The 20,964-nt window shown below is 39.1% G+C and overlaps 1 protein-coding gene across 3 annotated transcripts; it reads right to left on the bottom strand.

Moving 5' to 3' along the window:
* Positions 1–316: 316 nt before the first annotated feature.
* Positions 317–20,683, bottom strand: ANKRD46 (ankyrin repeat domain 46). 3 transcript variants are annotated; one of them, XM_075141387.1, is made up of 5 exons: positions 20,575–20,658; positions 9,334–9,491; positions 8,302–8,644; positions 6,837–6,995; positions 317–2,218 (listed from the first exon to the last, which is right to left on the bottom strand). In XM_075141387.1, exons 3-5 carry the CDS (start codon positions 8,610–8,612, stop codon positions 2,002–2,004), a joined length of 687 nt encoding a protein of 228 aa, XP_074997488.1. In that variant the 5' UTR covers positions 8,613–8,644; positions 9,334–9,491; positions 20,575–20,658; the 3' UTR covers positions 317–2,001. The 3 variants fall into 3 exon arrangements, with proteins under 3 accessions (XP_074997488.1, XP_074997487.1, XP_074997489.1); XM_075141386.1 differs by lacking the exon at positions 9,334–9,491 and having other exon boundaries at positions 20,575–20,683; XM_075141388.1 differs by lacking the exons at positions 9,334–9,491; positions 20,575–20,658 and adding an exon at positions 20,235–20,339.
* Between the last annotated feature and the right edge of the window lie 281 nt (positions 20,684–20,964).

Raw genomic sequence — 20,964 nt, 5'->3', positions numbered from 1 at the left:
TTTTCTTGGTTGTATTTTGTACCCTCTCATAGGTAATCTTAAATCTCAAGGGGCCTCTAGATCACATGTTCAATATCTGAAATCTTAAGAGAGAGAGACAGACAGGCAGACAGCAACAATACTGAAAATAAAACAGGCAACTCTAAAGAAACCGTGCTCTAAAACCTCATTAATACCAACAGTGTGGTTGCCATTTCTCAGGGAGGGAACCTCTCCACTTCTGAAATGCTCATTATCAATGCACAACAAACAAATAAACTCAGTAAAATGGGGTAGCATCATTACCACTGCACTAATGTAATAATAAACGAAAACATATTTACTACATATATTTATTTGTGCCATTCACCCCTATGAGAATACAATTACAAATTATGCAGATAATACATACTGAAAGACAACATGATTATTCAAGATACAGAGTATTACTAACAGAAATGTACTTCTTTAGAGAAATGAGATCAAGAATTATTCAGACACAATTTAGAATGGGGTCCAGCTCAGTGAAGCTCATGTCACACATCAAAACAAAGACAACAACCCTCTTCACTCAAACCCATAAACATGAAAGAAAAATATGCATGGTAGCAGAGCAGAGAGATGTAGGTTAATTCTATCAATACTTATTGTAATTTACAATTTTATAAATGTTTGATGTTACTTAGCAACAATTTAGGAGTGGCTAAGTAAAAAAAAATGGATTCGTTAGGTTTGCAGAATTAATTTTGTTTGGGATTTTCAAGGCAATGGCAAGAAAAAGAGTTAGATGTCTAATCAGCATGGGAGGAGACAATCTGCTTTCTTTGAAAAACTACAACTTACTATGTAGTACCTTTCTAGCCTTCATAAAAGAGTATCTAACTGATTCATATCCCTTAGTTATTTACAAACAAAGGATTTCACAGCTAAGTACAGACTGGGTCAAGATTTCATTTCATACAATGTTCCTAAATATTAACATTTTAAATACTTTTATTCTGCATATTCAGAAAATAATTCATAAGCCTGTAAGTGCTGTTTGAAAACAACTGAAATGGAAAACAATTCTAGAAATGAATTCTATTCAATCAAGTCCTCTCCACAAACATGAAAACAATACAATTACATGATTCAGTCTGGTCTTTGTGGGAGGAAGAAAAAGTTATCCTTCATGACATTTTTCACAAAGACAATGACCTTACAGAATTATTATATACAGAGCAGAACACCTAAATCACTTTTTAACCACCCTTACAAAGAAAGGTTTACTTAGTAACATTTCAACAAAAAGGCAGAATTTTCAGCCTAAGGCTGAAACAACTTTACTTCCAAAGCACCACAAACAGCTTTGTTCTACAAAATTTACTTCAGGCAGGTATTAACAACATTAAATTCATCTGGGAAAGAAACACTACATTAACCTAATAAATAAAGGAGTGATCTATACATTAAAGACATACCAAAACTTGAACTATTTCTCATTCCTTTTATAAAGTAGCAGATATGAAACTATGGGGAGGCATTAAAAGAACTATGAAGTTGCAGCTTATTACACTCTATATACCACAATGCGTTATTACGTTATTCAGATTTCTTGAGGAGAACTTTTAAAAGAATATTTTTCTTTCAACTGAAGCACACACAAAAAAACCCAACAATAGATTTACCTCTCTTCATAGGGAAAATAAATCAAATTTGGTTCTGTACTAGGATGTATTTTTCATGCCCAGGAATTTAATATTCATTATGAAAGGCCTTTTCTAATCATAATATTTTATCAACAGAGAGGATTATCTTCACATCTTGCTTGCAAGTCAAGATAAGTCAGAGGTAGCTTAGGAATGCTTTAGAATTTAGTGTTTTACTTGAAATGAATTAATCCCTCTTTCAAAGGGGTTAATAAAAAGTACAAAAGGCAAACAGTATATACAGCTGCCACTGCCTGCACCGAGAGAATAATTCCAAGAAGCTCAAAATAAGATTAGAACACGGAAAAGCATGGTGCACTTCTTTGCATTTGCTTCAGTGCACCAGTTCAGGCTGGTTTTCTACAAAAGGAAGCACCCCACTAACATAGTATGCTATTCCAAGTGACAGAAGAGCAATGACAATGATGAGGAGCAGCACCCTCCAGAAGCCCAGGTCTTCCACAAACTCTTGCCATGTCGTGCGGAAACTGGAAAGAACTCCTTCACCTTGCTGTAGGTTTGGATTAAGGAGGGAATGGCTTTCCATCGCACTACGAAGGATTAAAGTTAAAAATACATCAGAGCAAAAGAATGCACCTTTAAGTATGACAGTAATCCTACTAAGAGCAACCGAAACATTCTAAATTAAAACCTAAACCCACCTGCAGATTTATAGCATTGCCTCCACTAAATCAAGACAAAGCAGATCAGGAAAAGACTCCTAACTCTAAACTTAATTTAGTTGAAAGGATGTTTTATTAACCTGTGTAAAAAGAATGATATTTGTATCTGTACAACTGCACTGAGTTTGCAGGCTTGCCACATAGAAGCCTTCAAAAGTCAGTCCTCCTAATTCTTACTAATTATGACTTAGTAAAATCTAATGAAGCATAAGCTAAACCTCAAGGGGCACAGCTCTTGTTAATAAAACAAATTATGATTTAAAAATACACTCTGATGAATAAAATGGAAACTTTAACCAATATAATTTAGATTCTGAACTCTGTAGTGATCTTTACTACTCTCCTGCATGTCTTTGTTACAGAGTCCTCTTCTCTAGCATAAAAATATCACAGGAAACAATAAATTTGGATAATAAGAAATTCAGAAACTTTCTGATCTTCAAGATAAGTTGGCATTGCTGTATTTTCTGCCATGGCATTCAGCAACTGCTTTGATGTTTTAACATTCCACTACCAATCCATCAGGTCCCCTTAAACTGTCAGACTATAAATTAGGGACTGGAACTCTCACTTTTAAATGAGAAACAAATATAAAATTAGAATGAGGCAGTCATCTTGACAATGAATCACCTTTAGAAAAAACGTAAGTTGTTTCAAATACTGCATGGCTTCTGGTATCATTCTCCCAATTTTGCTGGTTTCACAATTGGTTTATAACAGGAAACTTTCTCTGTTGCTGTATGAAAAACCTTACGAAGAATAGGAAAACTTTCTCATCACTTGATTTCACTTATGTAAAATTTTAGCCATCTGCACAGTCCTACTACTTCTCAGTTGTGTGAAATTAGATACACAGGGGTTTACAGGATCAGGCTCTGACAAGCATGGAAAGGAAATGGTGAAACCAACTACATACGCAATGATGTCAATAGCAGAAGGTAAGCTGAGAAAAAATTTTTTTCCTCCCTTCTAACTGCTTTCAGTTACCATATTCCTAGATATCTCTTATAGCAATAATAAAAGAAAACATTTCAGGGAAAAGTCATTTCCAAGTCAAAACTAATTGTAGAAATGCTATTGTTCTTGGTGACAATAATAAATTGACAAATGATTTTTATCAGAAAAAGGTCTCATTTATGAATCTCTGTTCTAAGATTACACCACGGAAGAACTTCACACTCTCAGTATGGTATTTTTTCTTAGGAAGTGCAGCCACTGAAGAATAATTAGCCTAAACTCCCATAGCTTGCTGAAGTATTGCAGCGTCATGTGCAGAAGATTTCAGGAATCGCCTATTAAACCGCTTGTCTTTTTTGTTTTTTAAACATTTACCTTGCTGTAAAGCTATTTTTGCTTGCCCATAGCTGCAGGATTTAGTAATCTTCCTTGCTTATTATGATTTCCCAAGCAAAACAAAGGGTTTAATAAAAGACAGCCATTACTGTAGAACAGAACTACTCACTCATTAAGTACTAACTAGTTAATACATAACCACAGAGAGGTTAAATAAAGGTGCAATGCAATTTAAGTGAAAAGATCACATGCTTGCTCATTAAATAGAAAAGAGTACATAGAAAACACTTTTGCTATTTTATATTACAACCCAGTTAAAATGAATGTTATTCAAGATATTTTTTCTTATTACAAATTACAGCTGCTTAAGAAATGGTACTGCAGCCATGCATCCTACAGAAGAGTTTGTGCCACACAGCCCAGACAGATGTTCTCTTCTGTTTCCAACACAGCGTGGAAGTTCACATTTGGATGCACTTGCGGGCGCAGTCACAGGTCATGCTGGGCTGTGTAGATGGACAGATCGTCTGTGCCGAAAGACGGACAGAGCGAGCTCTGCCTCCTGACAGCACAGTGCCGCTCCTCACTGGGAGGAGTGCAAAGCAAGAGAAAATAAATTCAACTCGAGAACCTAGCTTTGGCCTCTGCTTCCAGAGCAGCAGCCACTGTATGTAATAAGGAGCAGAAAACTTAAGTCAGAGACTGTTTTTAGAATGAGCAACCATTATTTCTCCATAGGTTCATACATAATTTAAGAGAGTCAGGGTGGGGGAAAGGACAGAAGACATTCATCTAAGTGTCTCTAAAATGTGAAAATAATACTAAGAGGGAGGAATGAAACTGTGGAGGTCTGAAAAGCTAACTGTTACAAAGACATTATTTATTTACAAAGCAAACAGCATACAAGCTCACTCGCTTTTGCTGCTGTAGGCATCTGTTATTTGTTATTTTAAAAATAATGTATTTCAGACATTTTAAATACGTTCACAAACAAGCTGGGTTGTGCACTGTTTATGTCTCTGTGCCTCTCCCCAAGGAGAGTTGCTGACTTCCTTGCCAAAGCAAACAATATAACATTTATGAAGGTCAAATAACAGAAAGGAAGCTATGTTCATTAAAGGGACACTATCAAATAAAAAAATCAGAATTTAAATGGGGCTGAGCTGTTGGTCCATATGTTTAAACAAAAACAGCATAAATGCATTTCTGTGTGACAAGCAACTTCCAATACAATTTAGTTAAGTCCGAGAGGTAATATGCACAAATTCTTATAATTTATACCCATACAATTTTGAGAATAATACTAACTTTTCTATTCCAGGGCTTAAAACACTCTCTCTGATGGGGGGTCACCTGATGTGTAAGAAGGAACTTCCAATCTGCTCACTGAGAGTATTTGGCATGATTTCTGTAATTTTGTTGGTTTCACCTTTTCTGTTTACTCAACTTAGATAACAACTCCATCTACACAGTTTAAATTTCATTTACAGTACCGGCTGTGTACATTTTGACACAAACTGAACAATCATGTGACAAAACTCCCTGTGTTTTGTGATATAACGTTCCAGCAGTCACAGTTCATGATCATTATTAGACAATATAAGAAATTACAAATTTGAATAAATTCAGTATAAGAGCAGGTATTCCAGACAACATTGATATCCTGTTTCCAATATAAATTAAAAAAAAAAAACAAACCAAACCAAAACCAAACAGTACTGGAAAGATCTCTTGCATTATTAATCTCAGTCCCATGTTCTGTCATGTTTACTGGCAATTCAATAATTTCTGCAAGAGAATTAGCCTCCTTTGAAACTTGCAAGGCTTCTTGCCTCATCTAAATCCTACAAGAATGCTGTCTTGGAAGCTCATTGTAAAAAAACCTCTCCCAATTTTCAATCAAAAAAGTATTTGTAGTTTATCTGTATCCTTTGGCTCTTGTGCTATCATAATCTTTTGCCTTAAACAGTTATTTTATGTTGTTCAAAACCAGTATTTCTTGTCAGCAACCACACACCTCTCAGCCTTCACTCTGACAGGCTAAAACGAGCTCTAGTTGCCTCCTTTTGCAAGGAGACGCTCTACTCCCTTGAGCGCTGAAGTAATGCTTCTCCACACTTCTTAAAGGATAAATTAAACTTTTTTGAATGGGGCTAAACAGCATTATAAAACGTACTACACAGCAGAAGTTACCGTTGCTTTTTACAACAGCACTGACAGTTTTCTTTATGTAGTGGCAATACCTCGTTTTGCGCATTGTAGGACTTTGTTGTCTTTTTCAGGAGGGTAGCATCAACTCCTCGAACTGACTAACACATCAAGCCTTTTCTCCTATACCCTTGTTTTCCACTGAGGAACTTCCATTTTAGAGCATACAGCTTTAGGTAAATGAAGTTGCAATTTGTGCTACCGAATCACAATTTATTCCTACTAATTTCCTCTCCCTTGTCATCCCAGGTTTTTGTCTATGTCATCCCAATTTTCCTCTGGGTTGCCTGTATCTCAGTGCTTAGTATCACTAACATACTACTACTTTCTGTGCCAGTATAATTTATGAAAATTACAAGTAAGCACAGTCCCAGAACCAGACCTTTAGGAATTCATTAGTAACTTCCCTCTAACCCAATACTTTCCCTGAAATTGTCAGCAATCCTTAAATCTTAGTTCTCCTTTAACTATCTCTTTAGCCACCATGAAATTCTTATTTTATTCTCCATCTTTTCCAGGACTACTACAGATAGAAATTTCATATATGGCACCATATAAAATCCTCTATTCAAGTTCAGATAGATTAAAAGTATGTTATCCCTTCTTTGCATAGACAATCCATCTTATGGAAAGGATGTTAGGTTAGCCTGTGATACTGTCATTTTGCATTTCACCCCTTTTCCCTTTGGCTTTATGATAAGTGGTAGAGTATTTATTTTTGGAAGTCTGTAATGGAAAATAAGTAATTATTTTTTACAATTTCCACCATAAAATGAAAATCTCAATAGAAAAAGTTTTTTTTTCTTACATTTGATCTGTTTAAAGAGATTTTTCCAAAATCTAAAATTTCATTTTGATTTGGTCTGATAATACCAGGCCAAATTTGATATTATCTGTTTTGAGGAATAAACAATCAAGTCAATCACAAAAATCTAAAAGCCATAAACATTATTTCTCCTAGTAATTATTTTTGTTTCGTAAATACCTTTCGCTTTCAGCGGTTTGCATTGTTTCCAGCTTTGAGTGAGCTCCTCTGTTAAATCCTTTCACCTCTTGCTCCTCTAAAGATTCCAGCAGTCTAATCACATCTTTATTCACACCCCTTCGTTTTGCAAGAACAAGTGGTGTTGCACCTTGGTGATTGCTAAAATAACCCCACAAAAGGACATGAGAAAAGAAACTTTTAATATAGAAATTTTGTAACAAGACAACTCAGCATAACACATTACAATTTGGTAAGTCCTCAGAACTATTTTCTGTCATATCAGTAAGAAATTCCAATCTATACAAGTTATAGCATAATCGGCTATAGAAGAAAATCAATATATTTACGTTTAAAATTGCACAACTCTTTTTCTTCTAAATAAAATGAAAATTCCTAGTACTCTAATCTAATTGGAATCTCTGGGTGTTATAACAAAATATAAACAGTAGATTTATGGCAATGTGCAAGATTAAGCTTAATTTCAAGAAGGAATTGTGCAATCTGGTTCCTCATAGTTCCTTTTCCATGTGGGTATTAGGACATCAAGCAAAAATGAAATAAAATACAGATGGTCCCTCTGCTACTATTAAAATAATACTGAACAGGACCAGAGCTGCCTTCAGACTAGGGATTTTCACCAGCGTTGTTTGAAACGAGGAAAAAAACCCGCAACCTACAACCCATAAAGAATCTGGTCGGCCAATAACTAGTCTTGCCGAGTTGAGAACATTAATGAGGGACAGGTGAAAAAGGGACAGATTAAAAAACTCAACGGTTTTGAAGTTACTACTGGTTTTTGCACGAGTTGTGAATATGCAGAAAGTTCCACAAACAAAATAATTCAGTTACTGCAATGAAACAGCTAGTTATTTTGCAGCTTGAGAGTTTACATCTGAGCACTGGCATCTGACAGCTGCTGGCAACCCGAAGGAAAGAATATACAATATTTAAAAGAAGGACTGAGTCACAGACTTTGAGGGAGGGAGAAAACACTGAAAGGAAGCATTGTTACCAAAGGAGCATGGGAATGAACTGACACACACATATACTCTATTTTCTTTGTCTTATACAGTACAACAATTAAAACAATAGAACTGTGGTGGAGAAAATTCTTTTAAAGTAGTCAATGTGATTTTTTCTTTGGTGCCAACCACCCACACCTGGCTGTCTGGCCAAACCAGGATAGCAATGTCATCAGTGAGGCAGAATTAGATACAGCAGCCCACACCAGCAGCTGCTATTTTTATTTGCTTTGCTTGTTGCACAGACTAGCAGAAGTGGCCTCTTATCGTTTTCCTGCCTTCTTATTTTGTGTTTTTATTAAGTGATATCTTTAAAAAGTTGAATTGCATCAAATACAGCATTTCAGCAACAGCAGATTTATATGCAAGGCTCTGGCAACACAAGACTAATATATTATAAAATATGTGCTGTTAAAAAAAAAACAACAAAAAAAGTTACTTACCAAATATCAATTTTAAGTCCATTAGAAACTAGGAACTGGATAGTATCCACATGCCCACAGAGGTGAAGGGCTGTGTTACCTTGGTAATCAGTGGCTAGTAGGTCAGCACCAAATTTATGCAAGAGTTGACAGATGTCTACATTTCCTCTGGCTGCAGCAAGGTGAAGGCCAGTTCGGCCTCGGCTGTCACGAATATTTGGGTCGAAACCGCTCTCTAACAGTCGTTTGGAATAGTTAAAATCTCCATCAATGCAAGCCTGCAGTAGAGGCACATTTGTCTGGGAAGAGTCGTTTACAAAAACGTAGGACATTGTTCTGATTCTCTCCGGAGTAGGTGACTAACCTGCAGGAAAAAGTGGGAAGAAATGATGGTGAAACCAGGCAAATAAACACAACGCAAATATTTGGTACACTGCTCAGGTTCCCAAACACGAACACAAACTAGCTTATAAACCAACTCTGGAATCTTCCTGTCCTACATATTAACTTTGTGCGCTGCATTCCCTTCTGGTAACATGGAAAGAGCTCCTTTTAGTCTTACTCACACCTCTGGAAACAGCAGCAAAGCTTTGTTATTACAGGAAACTGATAAGATCAATGCCACAAATGCAAGACAGGCGATTAGCTTTCACCTAGTAAGAGATCACATGTAGTAGTATTGATATCAAAGGGCAAAACACTGTAAATCAGAACTGAAAGGGAGAAGAACTACCTTCCATAAATCAGGAAACTATAAACAATTCAGTTAACAGATATAGTGACGCTAACTGTAACTCCTACTAGCTATAAGCAAAGCTCCTCCAGTGGGATTTCCACCATTTGAATTTGAACTTTGATGCACAAAGACCAGTCAGTTGCTGAAAACGCTTGATTACTATAAATACTAATTCCTTCATTCTGCAAGAAATGTCTTTTTCAATACTCTTCGCAGAACATTATTTTTATAGTGCCACAGATAAAACAACCTACTGAACAAACAAGAATAGCAATAGGAACCATGGAGAACTTAGTGTATTATGTGAAAATACCCACCTGAAAGTGAAAACTGGAAGTGGGTACAAGGAGGACAGTAGTAAAATCAAGTACGGAGCTATTGTGGGTTCAACTAGAACCCCAATATGGAAAAGCACAAATGTAGTTTCTCTGGCTTAATATTAAATAAAGGATTAAGTCCTTTTCTATATCAGGACCTAGAAGAGGAAGATAAATGTTGTTTCACCATGGATTTTTTGATATAGAATATTTTATGAACTATGATTTAAGTTTTTCAGAAGAATATTTTAAGGATGAGTCAAATAATGAGGGTATGATGACACCATGTACTTTCAGAACACAGAAAAGATGACTTGAAAACAAGAAGAAAAAAAAAGAGAATGACTATGCAAGAGGATGGTAAAATATGCATGAGTTAAGAAGAAATGAAAACATCTAGGAGACTGGACAGCAAAGCTTTGCACTGCCTCAGAGAGGAGGCAAAAAAGAAAAAAAAAATCATGTAAACCAGTAAAAATCCTTAGAAGAAATCTCAATACAGACATGACACAGTTCAAGTGACAGGAAGGAGAAGTGATTTTACTAGATAAGCTTTGAATGGAAACTGAACTGAAACTTCCCTTGAAACAGTATCTTTCACTTGCCCAGGGTTTGTATTTTGGGCTCATGATGTAGCAGTGTTCTGATTAACTATCTGAACCTCTCATTAAGACTGCTATATGCAGATTTAAATTTTCTCATCTATATAAGGTATCCTTCCACACCAGTGCACTCATTCAGTTGAGAGAATGGAAACATGGCCAGGAGCCAAAGAATTCGATTTAAAACCTCTCCTTTTTTTGAGAGTTTATAATGTCTATATTTTATAGCTCTGCCCCCATGTTTTAGATCAAATTCAAGATCAAAGTACCTACAGAAGTAATTTCAAAATGTTTACACATTGGTCTGATTAACAGCTGCAGCATTTGGGGCTGTGGAGGTTAATAAATCATATTTAAACTTCACTAGGTTGTATTTCCTATCTGGACAAATTCTGCTACATGTATCAACACTGTCTGGTTTCCCAGTGCAGGAATGCACAACTTTTTTTTCTTTCTTGGATGTAGAAGAGAAAGAGATAGGAAAAACTTCTACGTCCTGGTATCTGTATAAGGAATGATTTTAAGCAGAGTACATTCTCCTAGGCTACAAGTATGTTTTAAGCACGTGATTGTATATCACTGGCTCAAGCAGCCTTTTACAATAGCAAAAGGCCAGTTCACTGATGTACCATAAAACACTTCATGCAAGATTGGTGTCATTTAGAGCACTAACCGCTTTCTTATAACCCTACACAAAAAGAAAGGACAACGTGCTCACTCGTATTTCCAATTAATATGTTACAAAACCCCTGGATGTTGCAAAGCTAGGATTCCCAGCTGACAGCAATTTCAATTTTCTTGCCCATTTCCCACCCAAATCATAAATGATACGAGAATTCTTCTTCAACTCTGCTAGTCCAACCTTTGCTGAGAAAAATATCGGGCCCAGTTTCTGTACGATGTGACCTTTACATTCCGCACTAAATCTTCCCTAAAGCAAGATCATAAATCATTTAAAAACCTCCAATTACCAGCCATAGTAACAGCATATCAACAGCACAAAACCCTACTTGTACTTGATAAAAAGATCGTGGTTCGCTTCTAAAATAATATTTGAGTGTTTAAACCTGTTTAATAAATCAAGGCCTAACATAAATCAACAACATAATATTATACTGGAAGAGACGTATACTATTTGAGAAACAGTACGGCATGCTCTGTTAAATGAAAGCTAATGTTTATATTTTGATACCAGACATGTATGTCTAGTAAAGCCTTACAGAATTCCCCTTCACATATTCACATACAACTCTGATGAAACATTAGCTAACAATACCAGAAAAAAAACACTTGCCACCGCCTCGTCTTGTCAGGAAAGGAAGCACAAAGATTAGTAGTTACCAGAAAGTCTAACTGGAAGTAATTCTGATTCAGAATTTATTATCACTAGAATCTTTTAGAATTGATTGCTGAAGTGTAGAAGACTAAAGTGAAACATTAGTATTTCACAATAAGAAAGAAAAAAATCCCAACAAATCCTTCTTCCCAACGCTTGAATATTGTGTACTAATAAGCAAATGCATTCACAAAAAAAAAAAAAGTCTGGACCATCTGGTTTGATTTATCTTTGTGATTAAAACTACTTTTTCTACAAACACAATTCTATTTCACATATGGCTACCTAACCTATGCCAGATACGAGCTGCATACACCATCTGAAGTATACACCATCTTTAAAGTGCCCGTCCCCAAATGATATGTTCTTGCCTCAAATTTAACCCAATTTAGCAAAATTTCCTGTCTAACAAACTCAGAAAAAAATTACAATAGTCGACTTAATTAGATATTTTTGAATAAACAAACTGTGGTTACATTTCTGTCCACAGAAGGTATCAAAAAGCTTATTGCTGTAATGAATGTCCAATATACAGTGGATTTAGAAACAAAATTCCAAAGCATTAGCCATTCTCTTTAAATTGCTTCTGAAAGGTGAATCAGGTAACTCTGAATATGCCTAAAAGCTGGTACACTTACCATTAAGCATTAATGTCACAGGCACAAATTAGGACAAATGGACTTCCATTAGTAACAAGCCATAAGAGTATTGCAAAATGAGCATTCTGAATATCCCTACAGATTATTACCACTGGAGTTAAATAAATCTAATTTGGTTCAGTAAATGACTGCTTCTAAAAATCCATCACTAACTACGGAAAATGTATCTTTTAAATTATACTTTTGTTTAAGAAAAAAAAAAGTTTTGCTGTTAATAACTTGGTACTTTGATAGAAAATTAGTTTTGTGAAAAAAAGTAAATTCAACGACATCCTCCCAAGCAAGAAGGATTCCCATTAGAAAGGTATAGTATAAGAATACATTTTCCCTAAATTTATACGACATGGATGTAGCCTGAGCACAGTATACTTTTATTAATAATTTTAGAAATTATGCTGTAAGCCATTTCTTCAATGACGTGTGCTAGTACAGGATAAGAAAATCTAACTGAACTGTTCTGATTTCAAAAGGAATGCTTATATTAAGTGATTCTGTAAGAATAATTTGCTTCTATTTGTTAGAAGTCAACTGTCTCTCACTGTACTGAGTACAATGGTAACTCAATGTCACACATTGATCTGTTGTGTAACACGTTCACACCTGCAGAAGCCAGGAGTGAACTTGAATAATTCAAACCATAGAGCTAGATGCAAGTTCTGTCGGTTCTTAAACTAGTCCTAGATTTGCACTAACTGTGGATGGTTTTATTTTACAGTAAATATATGCTGCTGTCTCTGCCTTCTCAGTAAGTTCAACAGCTACCAAATAGCTCCAGAAAAAGGAGAGAATGGCTAGATTGTGAGACAGAATCACTAATGGGACCAGTCTCTCCACTACAAAAATATTAATGAACCCAACAAGTTGTAATTAATCACCCAGTCGCTGCTACATAGGATATACCAGTTCTGCAAAACTACAGTATTTCCAAGAACATTCAGAAAAACTGAAGTGATTGTCCCTATTTTAAAACAACACGTCAGGACAACGGAACAATATCAGATTGCTCAGTACTTGAGACTTCTCAGTATTAATACACACTTTGACATCTGGAACGTAAGCATCAGTAAGACTACTACTAGTGAAACTGCCACCACCAAGAAATGGAAACGAAAACAAAACAAAGAAAAAGTACCCCCCACCCAGCGCTGGCAAAACACACAACATGCGTTACTCGTAAAATCTACATCTGCCAACTCCCTCGTGGCAAAGAGCTTCCTCTTTCTGTAATGCACTTTGAGAGTACTTCAGTGGCAGTGGCTTGCAGAGCTCTTCCTCTTCAGTCTTTAAATGAATGAAAAACATTTCAATACTTTGCTTATACTGTAAGCCCATGATCTCTGAAGGCAAAGTTTCCTGGTCAAATGGGACTGTTCCCTTAAAAACACTATGTGAACATAAGCTCTCTTTGAATATACAACATAAAATTTTTAAAAAGGTGTAATTTAATAAATAAAAAACCAAAACAAAACCTCATTACCTTGCTTGTGTATCCTCTGAACACTGATCAGATGTTGAAATGTAAACCCAACAGTATTATTCTTTCTCCCTTTCTAGGTAGGCTGAGGGAGAAATTCCTTCGTGAGTTTTCATGCACACTTACATTTATGTGTAAGTTACTGAGAAGTTTTACATTTTATCCTTACTACACTTAACTGGTAATTATATGTTGCATTATATGTTTCAGTGCACTTAACTTCTATCAAATATACATTCAAGGAACCTTGCTCATTTTTCATTCTCTGCAAGAGAACTATTTAGGAAGAAAAGCAATTTACAGATTTCTTCAAATCATCTGTAACTTTAATTCCCCACAACCGGCTCAGGTAAATCAGTAAATAACTGCAGTACTTCCCTGATCATTGTGGTCAGTTTGAATGCATCTGCTTTTATAGCAAGTTATTGAATCACTTATATCATAATTACCAGCCTCTTCACAAACCTTTATTCAAATTCCTTCTTTGTTCCTGCTGGGAACATGTAGGGTGCTAATGCACGTTGATCAAGAAAATATTAAAGGTCATCACGTATTGTTTTGTTGTTGGTTTGTTTGTTTGTTAACAGACTAGAGAGAATTTGTTCCACTCTAATGAAGTGCTTGTGTTTAAATTTGCTGCAGACCTTGAAGCAGTCTTCTGGACAAGAGGACAGCAGTGACCGAGCAACACGGGACGGCGGCCGCAGGCTGGCGCGGGAGGCACAGCGCCCGTGCCTGGACGAGCACTGCCACCGCGTGGGCCGGCCGGGTCCTGCCCCGCGGCAGCAGGCGGTGCGGTGGGTAACCCCGCACTCACGCAGACCACTTTTTCTACATTTTGTGGTGTTTTCTATTTTCCTGAGAACGAAATGATGGAAGGCCTGAGAATAAGATTTTATACAACTTGATAAAAAAGAATTCTGAAATCCAAACTGGTATTCCCTTGCGGTATAAACAGCAATCTCGTTTAAGCTCTGGTCCTGTATTAGTGAAATGAGGGCTTCGATATGTGGCTTGAGTTCTGAAGACAAAGGTATTTCCTTTAAAAAAAGTAGGGGTTTATGCCTCTTTCTTAAAAAAAAACCTGAAAACTAAAACCGAAACACCCCACACACCCCCGCACCCAAAAAGCCCAGTCCTTACCTAGACAAACAAGAAGTCCGAGATGACAAGTTTACTAAAATAGGAAAAACTTTCTGCATCCAGCAGGAATCATCAGAAGTCAGAGCTTAGTCAGCTTTATTCCAGCAATAAAGCAAACCAAGAAACTGTCACTAAACCGCTTACTATTATACAGTCCATATTTTCTTACTTTATTTCTTACAATTTATATAATAGCTTATATGCTCTTAGTGATACATAACTGATGACATGGCCTTAGTAATGCATGCAACATCAAATCCAGTTTAACGGCTAGTGAAGAGAAGCAGGTCACTTTAAAAAGCAGACGTCTCCTAAATTTGTAAGTCATTTATATATAACTGTGTGTTTGACTTTACCTTTAAAATAAAATATCGTTCTGCTTGTTTGTTAGAGTTTATTTTTTTATATCAACAAATAATACCAATTATAAGACAACTAACACTGTCAGATACGTGACTCTTACTATGACTGCTTGATACAGGTATTTCTGCTTAGAATTTTCATGTTCACACAGTAAATCATTAAACCAGTTTATCAAAGCCGAATAGTTAACTGATATATTTACTTCTTTCAAATATTTTAAATTTCTATCAATACAGCATGACTTTAAATACTCAATCGTATCATGTTGGATCACGCTATGTGACGTGGTAAGATGAAATGGTAAAACTAATAAGGCTGTATTTCTAATTAATGTATATAGATAGATGCTATTTTTCATGAATAGTTACTTCACCATGCTTAGGCTCAAAAAACTGCTCCATGTAGGCAAACCTTAGTATTAGTGTCTGCCCAACACTGTGTCTTAAGGGACTGCAGGGGGTAAATCAGCAGCCTACAAGTTCCAAGGAGAACTGGCAAGTCTAAGGAGAATCAGAGAGACCACCCTTTAGCTCCTGATCTGCACAAAGGCTGGAATTGACCAGAAATATAATGGAAGATGGTTGGAAAAATGTGAAATGGATTTGAAACTGAAATTATGGAACCTGAGGGTGAGGTAGCTCAGCTGACGACCAACTGCATCAATGGATCCTGCTGAGCCTAGAAACAAAAGACATCACTTGTACAGGGAAAACTTTTGCCTTTAGATAACTTAGTAAATGCTAGTAACTTATCTGTAAAAGACTTGATATTCAACATGAAAGCTGGTGTCCAGACAATGAACAAAAATACCACACAGGGTGTTTGAGGTGAACCATGGATTAACACAGTGGCATGACAAGATTCTTTGGTTTGTTCTTTACTTGTTTCCCAATAATATTTACTATCTGATTTACCTTTTTGGCTGCTGCTGAGCATTGTGGTTACATTTTCATTGAACCATTCATCGTAACTACAAAAAATTACTGAGAGCCCAGTATTTCATATGGGAAGTTAGGATTCTTTTTACACTATCTGAATCACTCTACTTACACCGAATCCATGTGCCATTACGTTACATTATCCAGTTACTCAGTCTTACAGGGCCCTTCTGCACCTTTTCGTAACTGACCTTATCTTTACTACCCATGTCATCAGCAAACACTATCACCTTGTTGCTCACTGCCTTTTCTAGGCTGTTCATGGCAATACTAACACTTCAGAATCCAGAACTGAACCCCACTGAACTAAAATTCTTCCACTAAAAAGACTGATTATAAGTTCACAAAAACTGCTGTCCTGGATCAGATTGATCCAGCTCGCCCAGCACTCTGCTTTCAGCAGTGGCAATCAGAGATCCTTCTTCAGGAAAGCACATGAGTCTGGCTGCTTTCTGCAGCCCATTTTCCGAACACCCCAGCAGCCACTACTGTTACATTGGGGACCTCCCTGACTAGTCCTTTTAGCAACCCCGCAACGCATTTCTTGTCCATGAGTTTTTCTAATCCCTTCCTGGACCTGCCCACACTCTCTGCTTCCACAGCTCCCCATCACCCCTGCTGAAGTCCTTCCCTATATCCATCTGAAACTGTCCTCCCACCAGCCCCAGCAAGCAACCCCCATTCTAGCGCTGCAAGACTGGATGAATAACTCTCACCTTATCCACTGCCTTCATTTCGTAAGTCTTGATCACACCCCAGCCACCTCCTCTCCAATGTCAGCAATCCTGGCTTTCCAGTCTTTCCTCTTAAGGAAGCTGATCCCCTTGGCCCTTTTGGTTGCCCTTCTCTAACCCGCTGTATCCTTCTTCAGATGCAGAGACCAGAACCACACACACTACTCCAGATGTGGGTGCACCAAGCAGGAGTAGCAAAATGGTGCCCTCTGTCTTCTTCTCCGTAGCCTCCCTGAGGACAGTCACCATCCTCCTGACTTTCTGGCTGCCACGGCACACTGAGCTGAGGTTTTCAGGGAACCGTCAATGGTGACTCCAAGAGCTTTTTCTTGAGTGGTGGCCACCAATTGCGAGTTCAGCACCGTGTAACCATGGTTTAGATTATTCTACTCAAGACACATCTTACCTTTGTGTACGCTGAAGCTCATGTGCCACTTTTCTGCTGCCCTCTTCCTTTTTTTGGCAATTTATTTTTGCCCTCTTTTTAATTCTTCAACTCAACTATTTCTGCATGTAAGAAATCACTTTGTGCTATAAGCACCCAGTCTCCTCAAAAGCCTGTCGTATGGTACTTTTTTTTTATTGCTTCCTGAAAATCTAAGTAGACTGTATAAATCACATCACCTGCATCTACAATCCTACTCAGTAAACTTTAGTAAAAGCTGATGAGCCTTAGATGTAGCAAACCTCTAGAACTGTATCCAAACTCAGGCAGAACCAGTCCCTAACACACTAACACACATCAAGGACAGCTTTTGTGCTTCTCTGCATAAAAAAAGTCGAGGTGAAGACAACAGACAAGCATTCTACACCTTCCATGGGAAACCCATACACCAGAAGCCTTCCCTGAAATGTGCTGCTGCCCTTTTCTGCCACCATCCATTATGCTGTTCTGACACTGTAAGAGGTCTCAAGCATGCTGGAGAATATAACCCCATCAATGAACATTAAAAGATTTATTCCTTTAAGTTTATGTTATAAAATTCAGCTGATGTAGCTGCATTACTTGGATGTGAGAAATCTGCTGAGTGACAAAACTGGTGTTTAAGTCTTTTAAGCTCTGTTCCACTTAGTCAATTGAAATTTTATTGATAGAATAAAAGAAAGAAATGCCACTTGGTGTTGATACATGAACTAGAGTCAGAATCTAAGTTCTATAAATATAGATATGGCTTCAGTGAGGTACTGCGTGAGATAAAACTTTTTTCCACATATTTAGTAAGTAACGTCTTTAAATAGTAAAGCAAACCACAGCAAATTTGAACATTTCAGTATTTATGCTCTTGACTCAGGTGACGGCAGAATCTCAGTAAACACCAACGATTGAAATTTGGTGGAACGGGCCCATGCACTCAAGACAGGCCCATCAGGCTGTCATCTACACTAACAGCATGCTATGAATGGTCTCTACAGAAAGCTGAATGCATCAGGGATCATGTATTTCACATAACGTGTATAAACCGATGCCCTCTGAAATATTTCATGTGCTTATTAACTGACCATCTGGAAGTGGAGCATCCACAACCAACATCATGTGGGAGTCAACCAACTGACAGACTAATCAAAAGAAAAGAGAAACAGCCCTCAAAATTCCAGCATACCCAAATCCCTAGGAGTTCACTCCTTGGATGACCAGGTATCTCAGGTCCTGGGCTGCAGATGAGGACTTCAAGGCCACGTGTATTCAGAAATTAACTGCACAAGAATATGAGGTGGGATAATACAGTCAACTTAAGGCACCACTTGGAACCCCTTGCTCTTGCTGATGAGGCAACTCCAAACCACGGACACTAAAACCTGCTGAGAGGAAACCTATCACTGAGAGCAGATCAGAACTGGTATTTATAGTCCCCTCTTGCAGAGGCAAACTAACGTTCCTCTGGTAAGAACACAGCAGATACACAAACTACACTTCAGCCTTTGACTCATCTCAGCTTACTCTCCAACTCAACCTGATCTAGTTGAAGATGTCCCTGCCCACAGCAGGGGGGTTGGACTAGATGACCTTTAAAGGTCCCTTCCAACCCAAACTATTCTCTGATTCTAAGAAAAAGAGAGCAATTAGCCAGTGTCATTTTCTGATTGTCACCAATCCTACTATTCAGACTGCAAACATTACTATAAATATTTTTCCTCTAAAAAACACATTTAACAAGTTCTTGTTAATAATCTATTTTACAAACAAGCAAAAAAGAAAAACAGTTCTAAAGTCTACAGATAACAGTAAGCTTAGTCCCCTGCTGCAGCAAGCAAAAGCATTACTTTTACAAACCATCTAAAAAGTCTTGGGCTTTTGCTCCTCCTTGACCTTTTGAAAGGCTGCTCCTGAACATCAATGCTCTCTGACGGTTAGAAATTTTCATATATTATTAATCTTTAAATCTATGTTAAATTATTCATGTATCAACATCATTCTTTAGCTCAATTTATTCCCTTCACAGTGTTTAGCTTGATTGCTCAACAGAAAGCAGAAAAGGCCTTTATTCTGCAAAACTAAAAAAGCCAAATGCTTCTTTCAAAAGACTCTTAATTTCCCTACCTGTCCTAGGCACATCTTCAAGCATCTGTTCCACTTTATCTTTTTACCTGAGAATGATTAACATTATACAAAGTATTCTAGAGTTTTGTTCATGGATAATAATAACTACTTCTTCTGGATCATCACAGGTCAGTATTCACTTTTTCCACAATTGCATATCTTGTAACTACCTAACACGTATTTTGGTTTTGTGTTGCTTTCAACTGGTAAGAATTTCTTCTGTAAATTGTGTGCTTACAAGTTTGCAACTGCAAACCCTTGTTCTTTAACTTGTTATTGTACTTATTTCATCCTCTAGTTCTCAGGATCACCCAATTCTTTCTGTGTAGTACTGTAACCCTCTTCTATAGTGCCAATGCCTTCATCGCTACCAAATTAAAACAGTAAAGTTTTAATTGTTACATCAAGATTTTTATTAAATATTTAATATGATTGATCTCAAGATAGATCTTCAAAGAACTATTTTTATAATCTTTTATACTCAGATTTGACGGATTTTCTTTCAATATTACTCACCATAGTTTGCCTCTAGTTACTTCCCCATCCTCTTTACAATTCTGGCGTTATCCCTATCTTTTCAGCACAATAAAAATTTTCTTTGTGGCAGCTGAACAAAAACTTTACTGTTGTCTAGGGAAAAAAAGAGAACTACTCCATTTCCCTCAAAAACAGTAATTAACTTTATAAAAGACAGTTTTGAGGACAGGTTAAAAAAAAAGCTCTTCTGGCAAAAATATGTATTGCCTTTTAGTTTCGCTTATCTTCATTGTTTTCTCCTAAAAAGTATGTTCTAAGGCAGCACGCCACAGGGGCTGCACACTTACTAACGCCCCGTGAGGAGGGCAGCCCCTTTCCTGTCCCTGCGTCCCTCCCGCGGTAAGGGCAGGCAGCGCACTCGCCGTTCTCCCACCAAACGCCTTCCCACCGAAGGAGCATCGACCGCGCTCCGCCGCATCCGGCCTCGGGCCGGGCACTGCCCAGGCCCCGCGTCGCTTGTGTCGCTGCTTGCGGTGCCTGTCACCGCCGGGCCCCCCTCCCCGTCCCGCCCTGCCCCCGCTTCTCTACCGCGGCACCCCCCGCCCTGCTTCCAGCCCAGCCACCGCACGCCCTCACCGGCGGTCTAGGGGCAGCGCTGCCGCCGCTGCGGTCCGCTCCCCGCCGCCGCCCCGGCGAGGGTGACACGGCCTCGGGGCGGGCTGCGCCGGTGCCGGCGCCGCTGCCTCCTCCGACGCTGCCCCTCACCCCCGCTCCGCGCCGCGGCGGGCGCCTAACGCTCGGCAGGGCCCGGGCCCGGCCCGGCACACACACCGGCGGGCGGGCAGCGCCCTCCCCTCCCCTCTCCGCACAGACCGACGGACCGACACCGCCCCTGCCCCCACGGACAGACGGACACGGCCCCCTCTCCCCGCGGACAGACGGACGGACGGACACCGCCCCTGTCCCCCCGCGGTACCTGCCCCTCGGCGGCGGCGGCTCTGCACGCAGAGGGCGCGCGGGGTCGGGCGGGCGAGCGAGCGGGGGAGGCAGAGGCGCGGCAGAGAGGCCGCGCGCGCCCCCTGCTGGGCGGAGGCCGCCGCCGGGCGCCCTGCGGCCGGGGGCTCCCCGCCCGCCGCCTCAGACGCTCCGCTCCCGCCCAGAGCGGCCGGGCCGCTTTCTCGGCAAGCGCTGACCCAGGCCGGAGGTGGAGGCGCGGCACCGCCCGCCCGCCCAGCGCTCCCCTGGGGGCGCCTGCCGCGGGCCGTGGGCCGGCGGGCAGCGGCGAGTGGGCCGTCCCCGGGCGGGGGAGGAGGCCGGCGGCGGGGACGCCGCTCCTCACAGCGCCACCGCCTCCCCAGGGCCGGGT

The sequence above is a fragment of the Calonectris borealis genome, chromosome 2 (assembly GCF_964195595.1).
Source record: "Calonectris borealis chromosome 2, bCalBor7.hap1.2, whole genome shotgun sequence".
Lineage (NCBI taxonomy): Eukaryota > Metazoa > Chordata > Aves > Procellariiformes > Procellariidae > Calonectris > Calonectris borealis.
The sequence above is the reverse complement of the archived record's forward strand: the minus strand, read 5'-3'. Positions and strand labels throughout refer to the sequence as shown.